Source organism: Eucyclogobius newberryi, unplaced genomic scaffold (genome assembly GCF_026437365.1).
Source record: "Eucyclogobius newberryi isolate DKJ021-1_F unplaced genomic scaffold, fEucNew1.0.hap1 SCAF_495, whole genome shotgun sequence".
Classification (NCBI taxonomy): Eukaryota; Metazoa; Chordata; class Actinopteri; order Gobiiformes; family Gobiidae; genus Eucyclogobius; species Eucyclogobius newberryi.
In genome coordinates this window covers 23,303-46,761 of record NW_027316162.1, presented here as the reverse complement: position 1 = coordinate 46,761, position 23,459 = coordinate 23,303, and the positions used below count along the sequence as shown (strand labels likewise).

General features: G+C 44.5%; 1 protein-coding gene across 1 annotated transcript; it reads right to left on the bottom strand.

Moving 5' to 3' along the window:
• Nucleotides 1-5,221: 5,221 nt before the first annotated feature.
• Nucleotides 5,222-23,157, bottom strand: LOC140380603 (brain-enriched guanylate kinase-associated protein-like; the record flags this gene model as incomplete). Its single annotated transcript, XM_072464458.1, has 3 exons — nucleotides 23,009-23,157; nucleotides 11,274-11,435; nucleotides 5,222-5,361 (listed from the first exon to the last, which is right to left on the bottom strand). Coding segments are annotated over exons 1-3 (370 nt in total), but the record flags the coding sequence as incomplete, so codon positions are not given.
• Between the last annotated feature and the right edge of the window lie 302 nt (nucleotides 23,158-23,459).

Below are 23,459 nucleotides of genomic sequence, written 5' to 3'. Positions count from 1 at the left end.
CGCCACACTCGCCACACTCGCCACACCCGCCACACCCGTCACACCCGCCACACCCGTCACACCCGCCACACCCGCCACACCCGCCACACCCGCCACACTCGCCACACTCGCCACACTCGCCACACTCGCCACACCCGCCACACCCGTCACACCCGCCACACCCGCCACACTCGCCACACTCGCCACACTCGCCACACTCGCCACACTCGCCACACTCGCCACACCCGCCACACCCGTCACACCCGCCACACCCGCCACACCCGCCACACTCGTCACACCCGCCACACTCGCCACATCCGCCACACCCGCCACACTCGTCACACCCGCCACACCCGCCACACCCGCCACACTCACCACACTCACCACACTCGCCACACCCGCCACACTCGCCACACCCGCCACACCCGCCACACTCGCCACACCCGCCACACTCGCTAACACTCACCACACTCGCCACACCCGCCACACTCGCTAACACTCACTACACTCACTCTCCACCCTCCTGTTCTTTCCAAGTGGCCGCCTCCCATCAAACCTTGTGCAGAAGCATGCAACAGCCTCGCTGCTACACGTGCGTTAGTTTATTAGCGCCACGGATCGCATCGCAGTTTTCCGTCTCTTCTGACCCAGCTCAAACACAGTCTTTCTTTGTCGTAATCTTTGTACTGTACACTGAAGGATCTCGCTTAAACACACACCGGCCTGTCAACTACGCATGCGCAGCCAAGGAAACGTGCTGCTATGCTGGGAACGAGGCTGCAGGTGTGCGGTAGGATGCAAGGAATGATTGACATGTGGGGGAACTACTCGGCTGTCCACGCCACGAGGAAATGAGACTCAGATTACGTGCCAAAAATCCTCTATTCCGTTAAATGCACTCTCTCTGCCCTTCTTTGTCCAAACATAATTTATCCTCCTGTCGCTATCAGGAAATCGCAGCATTTTGAACCATCACCTCTCAAACTGCTCAATTAGACGTTCTCTCCGCTCCTCCATCTCCTCCTCTTCACCACAACATGCCAATCATTAATTTCCTTCATAACACTGTCTGTTCTCTCCCTTCCAGGGTCGAAGCTTTATACCCCCAGCACCCTCAGTACGTTTGAAGCAGCGGTGTCCAAACTTTTTCACCAAGGGCAGCATTTTGAAACAGGCCACTAACAACATGACAATGAGGTGAATTGTTTGAAATGTTGCATTTGATCTAGTTTTGACGAGCCTCCACACCTTTAATGAGGCTTGGAATATTAGTATTAGATCTGTTTAAGAAACTTTTCTTTTAAATAAAAAGTACTACTTTCGGTTGTTTTGAGCCCATTGAGGTGGAAGTGAAAATTCTGAGGGCCGCATTGAGGCCAAAATCTGGACACCCCTGGTTCATAGTATTCATGGCAGGATAAACTGCTCATTTCACTTGAACATAATGTAGTTAATGATGTTCAGTGCTTAAGAGGGGCGTGTTCAGATGTTTTCACTGGGGTGGTCCAATTAAGGGTGGCACCGAGGTCATTCCCACTCTTTGAGGCAATTATTTTGGGAATTCAACACTTAGTGTTAAGTGTTAAACTATTTATGTCGATTTACTAATTTTTCTAATTTTAGCGGTATGAAAATGAGTCCAGCCCCCCAGAACATGCCCAGCATGGCCCCTTAACCTACTCATTTAAATTCCTTGTGTGTTAAATTGTCGTTTAATGACATACAGTAGATGGAGGGATTCTGGAGGTAGTCTCTCACCAAACAACAACAATGTATGCCGTCCATTTAAGTCCCTCCTGGTCTCTCCATGTGGAGCTGGAGTGCAGACTATAGAACGTAGTCATCCCTGTGCTGCAGTGAGAGTGTTGGTTTCCTGGTAACTACTGCAGCTGAGGAGTAGTGCCGTGTGCACAGGTCGAGAGAGGGCAGAGCGCTGGCTGTGTGCTGCTGCTGGACTTCATTTACTCTAACAGACTAACAGACATCGGAAGAACTGACTGGTACTTCCATTGGCCAACATCTTTAATGTTTATATGGTCTATACCGCCTGGCTAGTTCCAGTTACAAGATTCACTGACTCCCTGTCATTTTGGGGGATTTGCAAAATCTCACTCAAATTAATCAATATTTAAAGAACAAATAGAAGACAACAAGTCACTTTATGTATAATTTAAATACTAATCCTTCAGAAAAGTATTTATAAAAGTTGGTGTTTCTGTCTCTAAGTTCAAGCTAACCGAAATTTAGAATGAATAAAGTTGGAATAACCCCTCGAACTTGCCACTAAATGTTTTTGTTATCTAGTTTCTATGTTAGTTAATTTATGTCAGCCTTTTGTTTAGAGGCAAAAACACTTTTACCATCACACATGTACACTCCGGCAAAGTATTATTATGGTAAAATCCATGTGTAACTCGCTTTCCCATCTTTAAATATTGATTTAATTTAGTTAGAGACTTGGCTGATTCCCCAGAGAGAATGAAATGGAACTGTGAGTAAAGAGCTGCACTTTTGAGACAACCAGAGCAAGCCAGACCCGATCGTGAAAAGGGCCCATAGGCAACATTCACAACATTTTTGAATGAGGAGGGCAAGTCTATCGGGCCAAACCTATACATTTGTCTGGGATTGGGTTCACAAATTAGCCATACACTATCATGACTTCAAATGTTGTAACTAATGTTTCTACTAACAACAATCTGAATGTTTGAATAACTACAGCATACAGTGGCTTGCAAAAGTATTTGTTTCACTGGAACTTTTCCACATTTTGTCTTGTCACAACCACAAACTTGAATAAAAAGTATTGGCCTTTTTGTGAAAGAGCAACACAAAGTGGCACACATTTTACATGATTTACAGATTAAAAACAATCAGAAGTTTTCTGATGATTGCTGAAAGACTCCACTTGTCCCTTTTAGTTTGACTAAATATATCTGATCTATATATCATGCCTGGAGGTAAAAGTGGAGGGCCTCAGTCGGTACTAGTTCACATACGGGATATACGTCATATAGGATTCCTTACATGATGGAAGTTACAGAATCCAATATGGCGGCCCTCATGGCGGCCCAAATCACTATCTTAAAAGACAATCATTATATGGTGGCCCTCGATACGCTTCAGACACTGGGTTAGGGTTAGGGTACACTTCGGCTTTGGACTCGAGAGAGAAAATTATTGCCTGAGCTGTATCAGCTGGACCGGTCTCAGTCGCCGCCATGTTGAATTCAGTAACTTCCGTCCCGATTTCGTATATGAACTTGTGCCGACCGGAGGACGTCCCAGCCATTCCCTTAATTTAAACCAGGGGTGACCTATACGTCGATCGCGATCGACCGGTCGATTGTAGAGGTAGTGAGGGTCGATCGCGCCAAAGCGCCGGAAAGCGCTGGAAAGTTCCGGAAAGCTCTGAAGTGCGCGCAGAGGAAGGAGGAGAGAGGAAGTTCTGGTTAAGCTCAACCTTCTATCATTTAGCGTAGTTGTGGTCAGTATATTTTATTTTCAAAATACTCTGTATTAAATGGTCTAGTTAAATAGCAGATTTTCTCCCTCCTTTTTATATTGCACATTTGTATATGATAAAAAATATTAGGCTATTAATGAAAGCCTACATTGTGTTTCTATAGTCTTATTATGGTTAAACAAAAATAAAAACCTGTTTAATACTGACAATAAAAATAATACTAAATTATACAATAATTTAGATCTATAGATAGATCTTCGGGCTTTGTCGAATATAAAAGTAGCTTGTGAGCCTAAAATCTGTGGGCACCCCTGATTTAAACCCTGTCCTGATGATGTCATCAGTGACAAGGCTGTTAATGATATAAGCCAGTTTCCCTTGTGTAAAGTGGGATTGCAAGTGACACTGATAATATTTGTTAATGTCTGTCTAGTCTTCCAAATATTGCAATGTTCTATTGTTACTCTTTTTACATGTGTTCCAGCTCTGTGGAATGGGCCGGTCCCATTGGCCTCGTTATAGACGGCAGGTGTGGGCCTCAGTGGGGGAGATTCGGGTTTTTGTGTTTGAGATCACTTTACGCTCTGCAGAAATGGATCATTTGGTGGCACTGTAAATAAAAAAAATCACTAGTCAGGGATAATGTTGTGGAGAAGTTTAAAGCAGGATTGGGTTATAAAAAGTTTTCCCAAGCTTTGAACATCTCACTGTTCAAGAACTGTTCAATCCATCATCTGGAAATGGGCACAATTCCAAACCTAACAAGACATAGCGGCCCAGAAAAAAACATACAGGTCGGATAAAAGATGCAGCCAAGAGGCCCATGGTAACTCTGGAGGAGCTGCACAGATCCACAGCTCAGGTGGACAGGGAATCTGTCCACAGGGCGGCTAATAGTCATGTACTACACAAATCTGCCTTTTGGAAGAGCGGCAAGAAGAGGCTATTGTTGAAAAACAGCCATAAGAAGTCCTGTAGTTTTTCAGAAGATGTGGGGAACACAGTGAACTTGTGGAAGAAGGTGGTCTGGTCTGATGAGACCCAAAAAAATTGCTTTTTGGCCTAAAAGCAAAACACTGAACACACCATCCCCAGTGTCACACATGGAGCAACATCACGCTGTGGGGCTGCTGTTCTTCAGCAGGGACAGAGAAGCTGCTCAGAGCTGATGGGAACAGGTCAATCTTACCTAAACATAAAGATGGATGGTTTAAACAAAAACATATTCACGTGTTAGAATGGCCCAGTTAAAGACCAGAGCTAAGTCCAATTTAGAATCTGTGGCAAGATCTGAAAACTGCTCCTCACAAACCCTCTCCATCAAATCTGTTTTGCAAATTATGTGTGCAAAGCTGGTAGAGACAAACCCCAAAAGACTTTCAGGTGGAATTACAGAGAAAAGCGGCCTGAATACTTTTGTATGCTGTACATTTCAGTTTTTATTTAAATAATAAATAAATCTGGATATCATGTATACTGGTCATTTTCCTTTCACTTTACAATTGTGTGCCACTTTGTGTTGCTCTTTCACAAAAAATGCCAATATAATTTGTTTAAGTTTGTGGTTGTGACATGACATAATGTGGAAAAGGGGAACGGATACTATTGTAAGCCACTGTAATGGTGGGATGTCGAATGGACTAAACCTATTGACCTGCATCTTTGTACAATTAGCCTTTGCGACTGTACAGTGGCAGCAAGTGATGTTCTTCTGATTGATTTACAATGTTTACAAAGCCCTGCCCCCACAGACAGAATGTGACAGGACAAACTGACACAATCGTTTAGAGAGAATTCCTGTTATATCGAAGATCTTTGTCCTGAAGTGTCCTGACGCTCTCTCACTCACCGTGCGGTGCATCTTGTCCTCCAGGTCCTGGTTGATCCTCTGCAGTGCTGCATAGCTGCTCTGGATCCTGCAGATCAAACACAGGATCTCAGTCAGTCTAACATCCATGTTCATGCACAGCTCCATCCACATGCAGCCCCTCTCAGGAGGACGCCATCAGATATTTATAGCCCAGGCAACAAGGGGCCGGAGATTTTGATCAGCCGATAAAAGATTAATGAGAGCTTTAAGACCCTGTGGGGAGCACTGAACAAAACATGACTTTCTCATGTGTTAATTTCATTTCATGAAAAGTACTCACTTGAAGGAAACATATGCGAATGTTATCCATGGTTTAATGTGTTGTGTGTTTAATGTTGTTGTGGCATCTCTAAAACATGCCTAGAGTAGAAACATTCATTCGCATATACAAAGTATGTTGAGATGTCTCCAGATATTTGTTTTTTACTTCTCTACATGTTTCTGCTATAGTCATGTTGTCATATACAAATGCTCCACTCCCCAGCGTCTGCAGTAAAGTTTAAAGTTTGATTGATTCCTGCATGTTTGAGTAATCCTGTCTTGTCCTGCTCGAGTGCTCAGAAAAGTCCTGTTTTCACCCACACCTTATGCCCTCCCACATCACTGAACATCACTGTGTGTTTATTATTTGAAAATTTGACTAATGTATGTAGTGTTAAAAGTTTCATGTAACCACTTTTCAAAAATATAAACTGATATACCGATATAAAATGATAGTGTAACAGTGCTGCATTTTCGAATAGGAAGTCAATGGACCTGTTTCTATTACTTTGCTGTTTAAGATCACATGTTTTTTTTATAGCAGACCTTTGCACCACTATTGCATCTGTTATTTTGATTTCATAACACCAGCTCTTTGTTGACTCTCTCATTTCAGCGTGTCTAGTGCCAGTCTTACGAGAGCACTGACAAAGCCCAGCTAATGGCCACATAAAGCACGCCGACGTGAACGGTGTGAATAGTGGACAACATGAAAGCAGAGGCATACCGTAAAGGAAGATTAGAAGAGGTTTTATACTGCGCCAAGGATACGAGCCGCTGTCGGTGTGATGGAGGATGGCGCTGTAAAACCAACCATTATGAGGGCTCATTGGAGACAGGCATAAAGTCTGTTTGCCAGGCCCACGCTGCTCCCATCCATCACTGCTCAAACAGGCTGTGGGGAGAGGCTGGGGGGGAGGCTGGGGGAGAGGCTGGGGGAGAGGCTGTGGGAGAGGCTGTGGGAGAGGCTGTGGGGAGAGGCTGGGGGGGAGGCTGGGGGAGAGGCTGTGGAGAGGCTGTGGGAGAGGCTGTGGGAGAGGCTGTGGAGAGGCTGTGGGAGAGGCTGTGGGAGAGGCTGGGGAGAGGCTGTGGGAGAGGCTGGGGAGAGGCTGGGGGAGAGGCTGTGGAGAGGCTGGGGGAGAGGCTGTGGGAGAGGCTGGGGAGAGACTGTGGGAGAGGGTGTGGGAGAGGCTGTGGGAGAGGCTGGGGGGGAGGCTGGGGAGAGGCTGTGGGAGAGGCTGTGGGAGAGGCTGTGGGAGAGGCTGGGGGAGAGGCTGTGGGAGAGGCTGGGGAGAGGCTGTGGAGAGGCTGGGGGAGAGGCTGTGGGAGAGGCTGGGGAGAGACTGTGGGAGAGGCTGTGGGAGAGGCTGTGGAGAGGCTGTGGAGAGGCTGTGGGAGAGGCTGTGGGAGAGGCTGTGGGAGAGGCTGGGGAGAGGCTGTGGGAGAGGCTGTGGGAGAGGCTGGGGAGAGGCTGTGGGAGAGGCTGGGGAGAGGCTGGGGGAGAGGCTGTGGAGAGGCTGGGGGAGAGGCTGTGGGAGAGGCTGGGGAGAGACTGTGGGAGAGGGTGTGGGAGAGGCTGTGGGAGAGGCTGGGGGGGAGGCTGGGGAGAGGCTGTGGGAGAGGCTGTGGGAGAGGCTGTGGGAGAGGCTGGGGGAGAGGCTGTGGGAGAGGCTGGGGAGAGGCTGTGGAGAGGCTGGGGGAGAGGCTGTGGGAGAGGCTGGGGAGAGACTGTGGGAGAGGCTGTGGGAGAGGCTGTGGAGAGGCTGTGGAGAGGCTGTGGGAGAGGCTGTGGGAGAGGCTGTGGGAGAGGCTGTGGGAGAGGCTGTGGGAGAGGCTGTGGAGAGGCTGTGGGAGAGGCTGTGGGAGAGGCTGTGGGAGAGGCTGTGGGAGAGGCTGTGGAGAGGCTGTGGGAGAGGCTGTGGGAGAGGCTGTGGGAGAGGCTGTGGGAGAGGCTGGGGGGAGGCTGGGGAGAGGCTGTGGAGAGGCTGTGGGAGAGGCTGGGGAGAGGCTGGGGGAGAGGCTGTGGAGAGGCTGTGGGAGAGGCTGTGGGAGAGGCTGGGGAGAGGCTGTGGGAGAGGCTGTGGGAGAGGCTGGGGAGAGGCTGGGGGAGAGGCTGTGGAGAGGCTGTGGGAGAGGCTGTGGGAGAGGCTGTGGAGAGGCTGTGGGAGAGGCTGGGGAGAGGCTGGGGGAGAGGCTGTGGAGAGGCTGGGGGAGAGGCTGTGGGAGAGGCTGGGGAGAGACTGTGGGAGAGGCTGTGGGAGAGGCTGTGGGAGAGGCTGTGGGAGAGGCTGGGGAGAGGCTGGGGAGAGACTGTGGGAGAGGCTGTGGGAGAGGCTGTGGGAGAGGCTGTGGGAGAGGCTGTGGGAGAGGCTGTGGGAGAGGCTGTGGGAGAGGCTGTGGGAGAGGCTGTGGGAGAGGCTGGGGGGGAGGCTGTGGGGGAGGCTGTGGGACTGATTGGGTGGCTGCCAGTCAAAACAAGGAGCAGTGGGTGAGTCCAACCAGCCAGAGAGGAGAACTCAACTTGATACATTTTATTAGGAATGTAGCAGACATTAATGTCACATTAATGTGACATTATTGTGACATATAGAAAAAAGGTTTGGACGTAGACATCTGGACAATGTTTTCAAAAATCAAGATATTCGACTTCCAACAGAAAGTCCTGTTCAATCTGAAGCTGGTCTGAGAAGCTTTCGAAGAGAAAACAAGATCTAAAAGTTAAGCTGCAATCTCTTGTATTTTTATACTTATGTATTTATTTGTATGCTATCTTTTTAGAATATAAAAGTATAAGCAAAACTAAGAGTGACTGTAATAGATTTGGCCGGTTCATATAATGGCCTTTAGTCGGCGCCTCTGTACACTGAGGTTATAAATTGAAACGTATGTGACGGTTTTATTTTCTGTCACATAAGATTCATAACAATGGACGGTGTAAGTACATAGTTTATGGCTCTGTAATACTACCATTTATCAGAGGAGGCTGGGCCCTGCTCACAGTAAATAGAATCTGTCACAGCGCTAACATAGCACAACGCGAATGAACCAGCCCTCATCAGACTGGCATCCATATCCAGAGCAGAGACGGGAGGAAAAACACATACGTGATTCTTTCAGGGTCTAATGTCTTATGAATCCTATGGTCAAGTGGCAGAAAACTTTCCAACAAGTATGTTATAACTTCCAAAAATTAGACAAAAGTGTGCTCAAATACATTTACTCAAGTACACAACCAAAAGTGACAAGCGCCTCTCCATTAGATACGGCTTAGTTTTTCTCAGTTTGATGGTTCATCCTTTGAAAATATTAGCTTTTGAGATTTTTTTTTCTTTTTTCTTTCAATTACATGAAAGTATAAATCACATTTTACTCTATCTGGCACACTTATGTAGTCCCCAAATCTACAAATCTACTAATAATACTCTATAAGCACTATATTGTATGCTTCTATCCCAAGGCTCTGTCCGGTGGACGGTTCCAGGGGCCTAAAAACCTACAAACTTTTGTGATAGTTGGGTCTTCAGATTCTTCAGATAAAAAAAAAAAAAAAATCATGGATGGAGCAAAATCAAGCTGAGATTTATCCAGTCTCTTGAGTCTGAGTCCTGGCAAAGTCCAGCTTGTATTTTTATGCCGTGCCAAAGTAGTCCAGATAGAACAAGAGAGGAAATATGGGGAGATAATAGAGGCAGCCAAGTAAAAACTGATGCCAAACACGAGCAGGGATGCAAGTGTTTATCAGTACATGAGAGTTTTATAATGAGAAACTTGTAAAAGCTGTGTTTTTGTTTTTACTTGATGTAATATTCTTTTATTTGGTTGTTTTTGTTGTTGGAAATACCAGAATTTGCACATTATTGTATGTTTGCACACTGTATTACCAGTTATTCTTGTGGTGCCAATATTCCTTTACAAAATCTGAATTTCTACATTAATTAATTTTATAGTAGGTTGAATAACATTGTTTTAATGAAAATACACTGCCACAGAAATAAAAGGTCACACACTCTAATATTTTCTTGGACCGCATTTAGCTTTGATTGCAGCACACATTCACTTTAGCATAGTTTAAATAAGCTTCTACAATATTAAAGCATGTATTTCCTTTCAGTGTTGCATTATTTTTCTACAGTTGATCTTGTGTTGATGATGTGAGAGTGACCACTGCACAAAGCCTCCTCCAGCTCGTCCCAAACACTCTCACTGGGTTCAGATCTGTAGTACATTAGTTTCTGCTTCTCCTTTGGATGTTTTCTCTGCTTGATGCCAATGATTTGACCCTTCTCAAACACACTAGCATCTTTTCTATGACCACAGGATTCGTCTTTCCACATGGTTGAAATGAGACTTACTGCATCAGTTTGGTTTAAATACCGTGTTGCAGCTGAAAGACAATCACCTACACAGCAATTGTCTGATCATGAGGCTCAAACTTATTTACTTAGCTGAATCAAAGTGGTGACTTTTTTTTTGCGTCAGTGTTAACTCATTTGCCCCATTTCTACAGCTGTCAATCAACAGTGGGACAAAATTGCGATCATACCCAGGAAATATACCTTGACTAACATAACTAAAGCAGGACTAGCCCTGTTAGCCCTGAACATGTGTCATTCAGCTTGATGTGCAATACTGTCCTAATCATGTGCAATACTGTCCTAATCATGTGCAATACTGTCCTAATCATGTGCAATACTGTCATATTTATGTGCAATACTGCAATACTGTCATAATTATGTGCAATGCTGTCATAATCATGTACAATACTATTATGTGCAATACTGTCATCATGTGCAATACTGTCATAATCATGTGCAATACTGTCACAATCATGTGCAATACTGTCCTAATCATGTGCAATACTGTCATAATCATGTGCAATACTGTCCTAATCATGTGCAATACTGTCATAATCATGTGCAATACTGTCCTAATCATGTGCAATACTGTCATAATTATGTGCAATACTGCAATACTGTCATAATTATGTGCAATACTGTCATAACCATGTACAATACTGTCATAATCATGTGCAATACTGACATAATCATGTGAAATACTGTCATAATCATGTGCAATACTGTCATAATCACGTGCAATACTGTCATAATCACGTGCAATACTGTCATAATCATGTGCAATATATGTGCATAATGTCAATCATCCTGGTGCAATATTTTCTGTCCATATAACAGCTGTACATAAGAGTGTTATTTTTTTTAAAGAGTCTGAGAGGTTTTTTTTATAGGAATTTTAATAAGAGTTATCTGTTTTTTAATGATTATACTTCTGGGCCTAATCTGTTTGTGTACCTAATTTGTGTTGCAAGATTGGAATTTCCCCATTGTGGGACAAATAAACTTTATCTTATCTTATCTTCGAACAAGACCAACCAAGTCTTTTTTTTTTTAAAAGATTTTTGGACCATAATCTTTAACAGACAAGAAAGACAGCGTGAAATGGGGATGAGAGAGAAGGGAGGACATGCAGCCAATTGTCGGCGTCAGGATTCAAACTCACGAACCAACCAATTTAACCACTCGACCACCGGGCAGCGCGAGACCAACCAAGTCTACGTCTAAAGTAGAACTTCCCTGGGCACAAACCAGGACCAAACTAGAGCTGTTTTACCCATTCTTGAAACCATGCAGTGATTCTCTTCCCTGTACGATCTGCGGTTTGTCGCGACATGCTTCCCACCTGCGCAGTTTGTCGGTGAACTTCTCCAGCTCCTCCTGGGCGCGCCTCAGCTCCGTCTCCAGGTACTGCCGCGTGGAATCGAACTCCGACTCCACCATCTCTAGTTTGTGTGCCGTGTAGGACAGGCGCTTCCGCAGGTCTTCCTTCTGGTCGTGGTATGAACTGCAGACACAGACAAGTCTTATAGTGACAGTAGAACCAGACAAATATTCAGCTTTGGTGTGTGAGTGATGGAAATACAAACAATAAATGCAATGGAGACATATGAGAATGCTGCTGACTTTTTATTTTACCACTTTAATAATAATAATAACATATTTAGTGCCGCAATTTGGCACTAAACTTATCTAGCTCCATGGAGACAAGAATACATCACCAAGACAAGTTATAGGACAGAACTGTGGCGAGGCATCTTCACTTTTTGAGCAATAAAAACAGCCGTAATTAAATAAATGCTTCAATGCCGTAGTGTGGAACATGACAGACAACACTAATATAACTGCACAGTATTGGAAATGATTACGATATGAGCTGTTCAGTACTGCGATGTTGACATTTTAGTATACTTTTAAACAGATATGTGCATACCTCACCACAAAACCGAGATTAAATCAAGGCCAAAAAGGAAAATCATGAATACTGTCCTTGCTGTTATTGTGATATGTTTAGTTTGTCTGTATCATTATTGCGTCAGCCAATGTTTAGATACTTTTGCGATATATTGCGCTGCCGTAAAAGCTCTAGCATAATGTCATTTTCTTTTGTGCAGGTTCAATATTTACACAGATATTAAGCAGACACCATGACCAGACTTATAAGTCCTTCACCCGGATAAACCTAATACAGCATCCCATGAATACAGCCTTTCATTCAGACAGAAATAAGACGGCTCCCATAGGTGTAACCGTGACTTCCATTATCTTCACCTCCTGGACACTGAACCATGACGGAGGAGGCGAGAACCCGACTGAAGCTTTGGTGTTAGCTTTGTCAAATGCTCTTTCTTCTACATCCCCCCGGCTCTGAAGTCAGACAGAAGTGTAAATCTGCTGTCAGACGCTCTCATTCTGCTACCTTTGCCGCTCAACCAGCTCTGAAATGATATAAACGCGCCCTCCACAATGTTTTGTCAGATTAATCTAATGGTTTAAAGTCTTTTCAACTGACGACAATCATGCCTATGGAGTTGGGCTGTAGTATGGCACAACTTTCTGATGCTAAATTGTGAAAAAAAGAATTCCACTTTTGCTCATTTCTACTTACAGACAAGACTATTCATTTTGTGCCATTTTTTTATTTCACGTGGATAGGCCCTGTAAGAGAATTCTGACCTGTAGTTTCTATAGTTGTGATGTCTATTGAGATGCTGAGGAGGCTGGTGGTTCTGCTGCTGCCGTGGTAATGGCAAGGAGCTGATTAAGTGAAGAAAAGGCTATTATTCGACTATTATTATATTCTCTTCCTGGATACAGTTATTTTTTCCTTGTATCAGTTTAGTTTTCCCTTATAGTATCTGCTAGACTGCTGTGTGTATTTTATCTTTCGCCAACCCCGGAATTAAAACCCGTAAGCAGCGTTCTGATTGATTGAGCTTTTGGCGATCCGCCCCAACATCACTTCGCTGTTGTAGCATGGGCATACAAATATTACAGTGGCTTTACCGTTTTCTTTTTCATTTAGTTGAGGGAAATTGATTTTGTTCCAGTAAGTAAGATATGAGGGCAAAACGTGCCCTGACCACTGAAAGTTGTGAAAAAGCACTTATTTGTGGTAAATAATTGGATAGTAGAACTGCATGTGAGCAAGTGAACAATACATTTGGACCACTGCAAACAGTTTAAAATGATCTATGTTATGGGTGCTCAAACGTATTTTCCTCTGGGGGCCACAATTAGTGAATGTTTTCCTCGGTGGACCAAAATGAATACGTATGCGTGCTGAGGGCCAAATCCTTATTTTGTGTTGCATTTAAAAAGTTTATTTGCAAAGACATGATCATTAAATCATCTTTATTAACATGTTTTCAGGGGAATAGCCTTAATTTATTCTCATTTACATCTACTGACAGTCTTTTCAGCTCAGAATGTAACCAAACGGATACTCTAGATAAATGTCAACCTCCCTTCATGCACCAAATTAGACCTCCAGGGCCAGCTTTGGCCCGCAGGCCCCTCTCCTTTGATCTATGTTTATCATGTTTTAAGACAAAAATCAAGCATCTGTAAGGATGGGCCAGAGGGCTTTGTGTGAGCTAGGAACTAGTTAGATATAGACTTAAATACATACTTCCATACAACTTTTGTGGTTTGAAAATAGGGTTGAATTCAGTGCTTCTTGTACTTTTGTTATTTGCCCCTAAATACAAAAACAAACAACCAAAAAAGGATAAGAATTTCAGTAATGATTTCACGTCTATTGTTGCTCAGTAAAAAGAGGCACGGAGGCTATTCTAAGTGTGTTCTATGACAGGCAGAGGATGGCTGAGGAAGCAGAGGCAGCTGGGACTCTTTCCTCTGAGGATCACTGTTTAGCCAAAATTCTGGTGAGTTGGCTCTAAAAGCAGGCAGACCGACTCCATGTGGTGGAGCAGCAGGAGGAGGAGGACAGACCTGTCCAAACAAGGACATAGTGTCTGTAGACCAGTTTTCAGATTAGACGTCAAACACTCTGAATCACCTTTACTCGTGTCACAAAAGTGAAATAAACATTCTGTTTGGCGTAAAAGTAAATTATCCAGACGCTGTCATGACATAGAAACTGTGTTAGTTAAAAAGGTCATTCATAACTTTTCAAAACCTCCAACCCACTTCAGACTGGTCAGATCGCAGATAAAATGAAATGTGAAAAAGTAATACAAATATTCCAAAGTTAAAATAAATATAGTATCAAGTACATCAGAACATCAAGAGCAATAACTGACACAATAGGAGTATCGTACTGAATTTTTTTTCTATCTTTTATTAATAGCTTTTTGCTTTTTATTTTTAATCAGAACTAGTATAAAGCCACATGGAAATATTAAATAATATACAATTATGTAATCTTAAAAATCCCCTTCTATGTTAAAAAAGCAGTATTTTAGCCATCATAATGAATCGAAATCGGTACCATGTATTAAGCGTCTACCTTTGTATCAAAATCACGTTTATATTTAAATTCTAATGTTATGTAATGTTGTATTGAAGGTCAAATGTTTAGTGGGTAGAAATGTATTAAACAATTATATTGATAAAATTAACATCAGTTCAATAGTTAAGTTAACACTACATTTTGGACAGAAATCAAGCATCTTTATTTCTAAATTATTTTATTGTTTAACTGTCGATTTTTGTCGAATATAGTCAGCTACTATTTGTCCACATTTTGACTGTGAATCAGGTAAAAAGCCAGATGATTTTAAACTCAGAGTTATTTGGGTAAATGGGGAATGACTTTGATTGAAAACAAGTTGTAATACAATCTTCCACAGCCCAATCAGCTCCTATGTGACCAGAAATGGGCTTTGCAAAGTAATTTCTTCCCATTTTCTTCAGCATCCACTCGAGGCAACATCGCTTCAATTTGAACCACTTCAGAAATATCTCCGGGGCCTGAATGTATTAACAAACCTAAAGAATGTTCATTGGATTAGAGGAGTCATGGAAACTGCCATGCAATGTCTGCAAATAAGGTTTGAACTCCTCTGGATCAATTAACAAATGTAACAAACACATTTATCCATTTCAGCTTTTCAACCATTCCTGTCACAACTGTATGTTTTACTGAGAGTGGATTAGTGACCATGAAGAGCACTTTTTATAATAAACTCTATATGCCGCCATGTTTGTTGTGATTACGCTGCTGGGCGTGTTTCAATCCCAGAAAGTCAAATTCACACCCTGATAGAGCGTGACATGTCCTATGTACAGTTAAGTGGCGCAGACAGAGGCAAACCAACTTGTATTAGGCAATATAATGACACTTATATGGGTTCTGTTTTGTTACAGTCGCATGAGGAGGACTGAATATGAAGTCGCACTTGTGTTGTGTGGTGCGTTATCAGTCCTTTGGGATGAAAAATAGGTTTACCAGCGTGATAAAAATATTCAACACGGCGGTTTAGGGAAGACCGGTCGGTGAGTCGGCGAAATAATTGAAAAATAAAAGATTTTGATGTTTTTTCAACAAAATGCTGATATTTTTCAGTCGGCTAGTTTCATACCGGGTCGGTCGGGTTGCGGCATTATTTTGCTCAGCCTCATTTACATGTTTTTATATTTTGAAAAGGTGTTACATGACATTTTAGAAGTCATCACTCAGTCAATCACTCAGGGGCTTAATTCTTCCAATAATGTCAACTAAATACAGGGATGTTAGCGGGGATAGGGGGCAAGTGAAAACAGGCATTTTCTGAGCATTTTCTGAGTACTCAACATTTGAAGGACAGTACAGAACATGGACACAATTCATTTATGATCCATTTTTTATCCCATTTTTTCCAGGGTTTGTTTTGGTCCTTTCTCCAGATAATGAAATACTTAGGTACGTCACTGTGGCGTAATCTCTGATTGGTTGCTGCGCTGCATTTCCCTGGACTTGCAACCACCACAGACTTTACATGTAAACTGGACTCTCTGGTGTTTTACTATTTACATTTGACTCAATTACCATTTCAATATTTAAAGTTGAATAAAAGAAGTGCATCATGTATCTTTTCTGGAGACGGAACTGTCACGTGATTGTCTCCATGTGGTGACGGGCGATGCCACTGATGTTTGAGTCGATCCGATACCAAGTACTACTATGGCAAATATTGTGATATAGATCTGAAACTCCTCTGTGAACAATTTTATGTTGGCCATCATTATTTTCTTTCAACGTCTGATTGAATTAATACGAATAGTAAATATATGTGTGGAAAACAAACAAAATCAGCAATGTATTACAAAAATATAAACAAAGTTGATTAAAAAAAGAAAAAAAAGCTTTATTTGGAGACATTTTCAGCATTGGTATGAGGTACAAGTATCAATCCTTTTCGATATCTCTGTCAGTATTAATATGTCAATATTTGGTATTGATCTGCCCATCACTACCTCCATGGTGATCTCTTGTCTAGAATGTTCCTCTGCTGCATTAAACGCATGGAACAACAAGCCAATGATGGCGCCAGGCCATGAGGTTACAGGTCAGATCTGTGGAGAGGAGACTCGAGGTAAGAATGCATGTGATGCTTTTGGAAACACTGCTAAACCAGGCAATGAGTACATATTTAAGTTTACCATATGGCACTTCAAATTAACTCGTCATGTTTTTTCAGATATTTTTGAGCTATAAAAACACATGTAATTGAATAAATGTATAATGGCAAAGCAATAATATTTCTATAGAGTAGAGCTGCAAGATCTGCTGAAATCAAATACAAATCATTGCATGAATGGTCGCAATTAATAAATCACAATGCCTACTTATGCTGGTGTGATGCTGGTGTGATGCTGATGTGATGCTGGTTTGATGCTGGTGTGATGCTGGTGTGATGCTGATGTGATGCTGGTGTGATGCTGGTGTGATGCTGATGTGATGCTGGTGTGATGCTGGTGTGATGCTGATGTGATGCTGGTGTGTTGCTGATGTGATGCTGATGTGATGCTGGTGTGATGCTGATGTGATGCTGGTGTGATGCTGATGTGATGCTGGTGTGATGCTGGTGTGATGCTGGTGTGATGCTGATGTGATGCTGGTGTGATGCTGGTGTGATGCTGATGTGATGCTGGTGTGTTGCTGATGTGATGCTGATGTGATGCTGGTGTGATGCTGATGTGATGCTGATGTGATGCTGGTGTGATGCTGATGTGATGCTGGTGTGATGCTGATGTGATGCTGGTGTGATGCTGATGTGATGCTGGTGTGATGCTGGTGTGATGCTGATGTGATGCTGGTGTGATGCTGGTGTGATGCTGATGTGATGCTGGTGTGTTGCTGATGTGATGCTGATGTGATGCTGGTGTGATGCTGATGTGATGCTGGTGTGATGCTGATGTGATGCTGGTGTGATGCTGGTGTGATGCTGATGTGATGCTGGTGTGATGCTGGTGTGATGCTGATGTGATGCTGGTGTGATGCTGATGTGATGCTGGTTTGATGCTGGTGTGATGCTGGTGTGATGCTGATGTGATGCTGGTGTGATGCTGGTTTGATGCTGGTGTGATGCTGATGTGATGCTGATGTGATGCTGGTGTGATGCTGGTTTGATGCTGATGTGATGCTGGTGTGATGCTGTGATGGTGCTGGTGTGATGCTGGTGTGATGCTGATGTGATGCTGGTTTGATGCTGGTGTGATCCTGGTGTGATGCTGGTGTGATGCTGGTGTGATGCTGATGTGATGCTGGTGTGATGCTGGTGTGATGCTGATGTGATGCTGGTTTGATGCTGGTGTGATCCTGGTGTGATGCTGGTGTGATGCTGGTGTGATCCTGGTTTGATGCTGGTGTGATCCTGGTGTGATGCTGGTGTGATGCTGGTTTGATGCTGGTTTGATGCTGGTGTGATGCTGGTGTGATGCTGATGTGATGCTGGTTTGATGCTGGTGTGATGCTGGTGTGATGCTGGTGTGATGCTGGTTTGATGCTGGTGTGATGCTGATGTGATGCTGATGTGATGCTGGTGTGATGCTGGTTTGATGCTGATGTGATGCTGGTGTGATGCTGATGTGATGCTGGTGTGATGCTGTGATGGTGCTGGTGTGATGCTGGTGTGATGCTGATGTGATGCTGGGTTGATGCTGGTGTGATGCTGGTGTGATGCTGATGTGATGCTGGTTTGATGCTGATGTGATGCTGGTGTGATGCTGGTTTGATGCTGGTGTGATGCTGATGTGATGCTGATGTGATGCTGGTGTGATGCTGGTGTGATGCTGATGTGATGCTGGTTTGATGCTGGTGTGATCCTGGTGTGATGCTGGTGTGATCCTGATGTGATGCTGATGTGATGCTGGTTTGATGCTGGTGTGATGCTGGTGTGATGCTGGTGTGATGCTGGTGCGATGCTGGTGTGATGCTGGTTTGATGCTGGTGTGATGCTGATGTGATGCTGGTGTGATGCTGGTTTGATGCTGATGTGATGCTGGTGTGATGCTGGTGTGATGCTGGTGTGATGCTGGTGTGATGCTGGTGTGATGCTGATGTGATGCTGGTGTGATGCTGGTGTGATGCTGGTGTGATGCTGGTTTGATGCTGGTGTGATGCTGTGGTGGTGCTGGTGCGATGCTGGTGTGATGCTGGTGTGATGCTGGTTTGATGCTGGTGTGATGCTGATGTGATGCTGGTGTGATGCTGGTTTGATGCTGATGTGATGCTGGTGTGATGCTGGTGTGATGCTGTGGTGGTGCTGGTGCGATGCTGGTGTGATGCTGGTTTGATGCTGGTGTGATGCTGGTGTGATGCTGGTGTGATGCTGGTTTGATGCTGATGTGATGCTGGTGTGATGCTGGTGTGATGCTGGTTTGATGCTGATGTGATGCTGGTTTGATGCTGGTGTGATGCTGGTGTGATGCTGGTGTGATGCTGTGGTGGTGCTGGTGTGATGCTGGTGCGATGCTGGTGTGATGCTGTGGTGGTGCTGGTGTGATGCTGGTGTGACGCTGGTGTGATGCTGGTGTGATGCTGGTGTGATGCTGATGTGACTTGTGTGATGCTGGTGCGATCCTGGTGCGGTGCTGGTGCAATCCTGGTGCGGTGCTGGTGTGTTGCTGGTGTGACGCTGGTGTGATTCTAGTGTGATGCTGGTGTGATGCTGGTGTGATGATGCTGATGTGATGCTGGTGTGATGCTGGTGTGATGCTGGTGTGATGATGCTGGTGTGATGATGCTCATGTGATGCTGGTGTGATGCTGGTGTGATGCTGTGGTGGTGCTGGTGTGATGCTGGTGTGATGCTGGTGTGTTGCTGGTGTGATGCTGGTGTGATGCTGATGTGATGCTGGTGTGATGCTGGTGTGATGCTGATGTGATGCTGGTGCGATGCTGGTGCGATGCTGGTTTGATGCTGGTGTGATGCTGATGTGATGCTGGTGTGATGCTGGTGTGATGATGCTGGTGTGATGCTGGTGTGATGCTGGTGTGATGCTGTGGTGTTGCTGGTGTGTTGCTGGTGTGATGCTGGTGTGATGCTGATGTGATGCTGGTGTGATGCTGATGTGATGCTGATGTGATGCTGATGTGATGCTGATGTGATCCTGGTGTGATGCTGGTGTGATGCTGGTTTGATGCTGGTTTGATGCTGGTGTGATGCTGATGTGATGCTGGTTTGATGCTGGTGTGATGCTGGTGTGATGCTGGTGTGATGCTGATGTGATGCTGGTGTGATGCTGGTTTGATGCTGATGTGATGCTGGTGTGATGCTGGTGTGATGCTGGTGTGATGCTGGTGTGATGCTGATGTGATGCTGGTGTGATGCTGGTTTGATGCTGGTGTGATGCTGTGGTGGTGCTGGTGCGATGCTGGTGTGATGCTGGTTTGATGCTGGTGTGATGCTGATGTGATGCTGGTGTGATGCTGGTTTGATGCTGATGTGATGCTGGTGTGAAGCTGGTGTGATGCTGTGGTGGTGCTGGTGCGATGCTGGTGTGATGCTGGTTTGATGCTGGTGTGATGCTGGTGTGATGCTGGTGTGATGCTGGTTTGATGCTGATGTGATGCTGGTTTGATGCTGGTGTGATGCTTGTGTGATGCTGGTGTGATGCTGTGGTGGTGCTGGTGTGATGCTGGTGCGATGCTGGTGTGATGCTGTGGTGGTGCTGGTGTGATGCTGGTGTGATGCTGGTGTGATGCTGGTGTGATGCTGTGGTGGTGCTGGTGTGATGCTGGTGCGATGCTGGTTTGATGCTGATGTGATGCTGGTGTGATGCTGGTGTGATACTGGTGTGATGCTGGTGTGATGCTGGTGTGATGCAGGTGTGATGCTGATGTGACTTGTGTGATGCTGGTGCGATCCTGGTGCGGTGCTGGTGCAATCCTGGTGCGATCCTGGTGCGGTGCTGGTGTGTTGCTGGTGTGACGCTGGTGTGATTCTAGTGTGATGCTGGTGTGATGCTGGTGTGATGATGCTGATGTGATGCTGGTGTGATGCTGGTGTGATGCTGGTGTGATGATGCTGGTGTGATGATGCTCATGTGATGCTGGTGTGATGCTGGTGTGATGCTGTGGTGTTGCTGGTGTGTTGCTGGTGTGATGCTGGTGTGATGCTGATGTGATGCTGGTGTGATGCTGGTGTAATGCTGATGTGATGCTGGTGCGATGCTGGTGTGTTGCTGATGTGATGCTGGTTTGATGCTGGTGTGATGCTGATGTGATGCTGGTGTGATGCTGGTGTGAAGATGCTGGTGTGATGATGCTGATGTGATGCTGGTGTGATGCTGGGGTGATGCTGTGGTGTTGCTGGTGTGTTGCTGGTGTGATGCTGATGTGATGCTGATGTGATGCTGGTGTGATGCTGGTGTGATGCTGATGTGATGCTGGTGCGATGCTGGTGTGTTGCTGATGTGATGCTGGTTTGATGCTGGTGTGATGCTGATGTGATGCTGGTGTGATGATGCTGATGTGATGCTGGTGTGATGCTGGTGTGATGCTGATGTGATGCTGGTGTGATGCTGGTGTGATGCTGATGTGATGCTGGTGCGATGCTGGTGTGTTGCTGATGTGATGCTGGTTTGATGCTGGTGTGATGCTGATGTGATGCTGGTGTGATGCTGATGTGATGCTGGTGCGATGCTGGTGTGTTGCTGATGTGATGCTGGTTTGATGCTGGTGTGATGCTGGTTTGATGCTGGTGTGATGCTGGTGTGATGCTGGTGTGATGCTGGTGTGATGCTGATGTGATGCTGGTGTGATGCTGGTGTGATGCTGGTGCGATGCTGGTGTGTTGCTGATGTGATGCTGGTTTGATGCTGGTGTGATTCTAGTGTGATGCTGGTGTGATGCTGGTGTGATGCTGGTGTGATGCTGATGTGATGCTGGTTTGATGCTGGTGTGATTCTAGTGTGATGCTGGTGTGATGCTGGTGTGGTGATGCTGATGTGATGCTGGTGTGATGATTCTGGTGTGATGATGCTGGTGTGATGATGCTGATGTGATGCTGGTGTGATGCTGGTTTGATGCTGGTTTGATGCTGATGTGATGCTGATGTGATCCTGATGTGATGCTGGTGTGATGCTGATGTGATGCTGGTGTGATGCTGGTGTGATGCTGGTGTGATGCTGGTGCGATGCTGGTGTGTTGCTGATATGATGCTGGTTTGATGCTGGTGTGATGCTGATGTGATGCTGATGTGATGCTGGTTTGATGCTGGTGTGATGCTGATGTGATGCTGGTGTGATGCTGGTGTGATGCTGATGTGATGCTGGTGCGATGCTGGTGTGATGCTGATGTGATGCTGGTTTGATGCTGGTGTGATGCTGATGTGATGCTTGTGTGATGTTGGTGTTGCATGACACATGACTGATGAATACTGAGACTCGGATGGATGGATTTCAATGGATGAATTTACATAAGCTGAATGAATTGAACCAGGGCTCCTTCACAGCACTGCATGCATAAATACTGCATAACACCAAACTATTCCAATTCCAATCAATCATTCCATTTACATTAGCCTATTATCATCAAAAGGGACATATTCTTCCAAGTTAAGTTTTCAGTCAAGAATGTTGATGTAAAGCTGTTTTCTGAGGTCAGTGTGATTGCCCAATTTGGACCCCATTCTCATTTTGGCTCCTCCTTCATTAAACTAGCTTGAGTTAAATAGAATAATTAAACGTTGATATATCTAAGTTTGACTAGCAGCTTCTTTAGTGATAATATGTGTTAATTTTCCTTTAGTTTCTCTCCAGTGTGTGTGAACCTGCTTCTGTGATGCCTCTGAGCTTCTGCAGCAAACGTGTGGTACTGTAATGCTAATGTTGCTAATGTCTACACGGAGCAACAAAAGCAAAAATCCGCTCTCAAGCAACAACAATATTCCGGTTAATAAATTAACTGAAATGGATCTGCATTTTCTATTGTTTTTATTACTTGATTGAGTTGGTACTGTAATACACTGGAACACAGACAATGTCAAAGTTACAACAGATTTTGAGTTTGTATTTATCAGGAAAACTGTTTATATTCCAAGAGTAAATTTTATCTTACAAAACATAGGTATGTCCCAACTATAGTTACCATAGCAACTTCAGTGCTTCTGCCAAAGTAACTGGACATACGCAGTTTAAAAATCGATGTCGAATTGGGCAATAACAAGTCGTCTCTGATAAAAATACAATCCTCTGAATAAGACTTTTGAACCCAGGAAGTGCTCATACATGTTTAAAATACTTTAATATGACTCATTGTCACTCACATCACTTCCGTTTTCAAATTGCCTTTACCTCAACACAACAACTACTACAAACTACAGAAAGTATCTGTTAGCGTCATGTTGCAAATATATCCAAGTGATGTATTTGTCTTCTAAAATGCATTAATCTGCACTATTTTCAGAAGAAGACATCAGGCATTTAATCAATTTGTTCAGAAGTACATGATGCCGTAATGGAATAGCCTTTTTATTGAACAAATAAAGACATTAAATAAATAAAATACTACCTGTCCAGATTTTACAGTGATACCATCAAACCATAATAATGTCCCCTTTAATGACAATGCAATGCTGTTATAACTGCTTCAGAGCCCTGTATGGTAAGAGGTCACGTCTATCGAGCTTACCTTCGTTTCTGATGTTTACCATTTCGCTGCGATTTGAGGGCGGTTTTGCCAATGTATATCTTTTTCATATTTGTCCCTGGGCTTGGCCTCTCATGCGCCTCTCTTAAGTGAAGCCTGGGGACGCAGATAGTAGCTTTCTATCTACAGTGACCCTGGCAAGAGAGCACAGAAAAGCAGCTTTCAATATGCATGACTTTGGGTTATGTTGAAAGTGAAGAGAACGAGAGAAAACAGTTTTGGTTCAAACTGGGGCACAAAGTTCAGCGAGACATTGAATTAGTGCATGCAAAACCCAAGCAGTGGCAGATGTCAATGCAGAGTTCAGCCTGGCATTCAAATCATCCATCAAGACGGACGTGTGAAATGAATCGTTCTACATTTCAACCAGGCGATACACAGACAAATGAATAAATAAAGGTTGTTCAAAAGGGAAACTTCGGCAGGTGGAGAG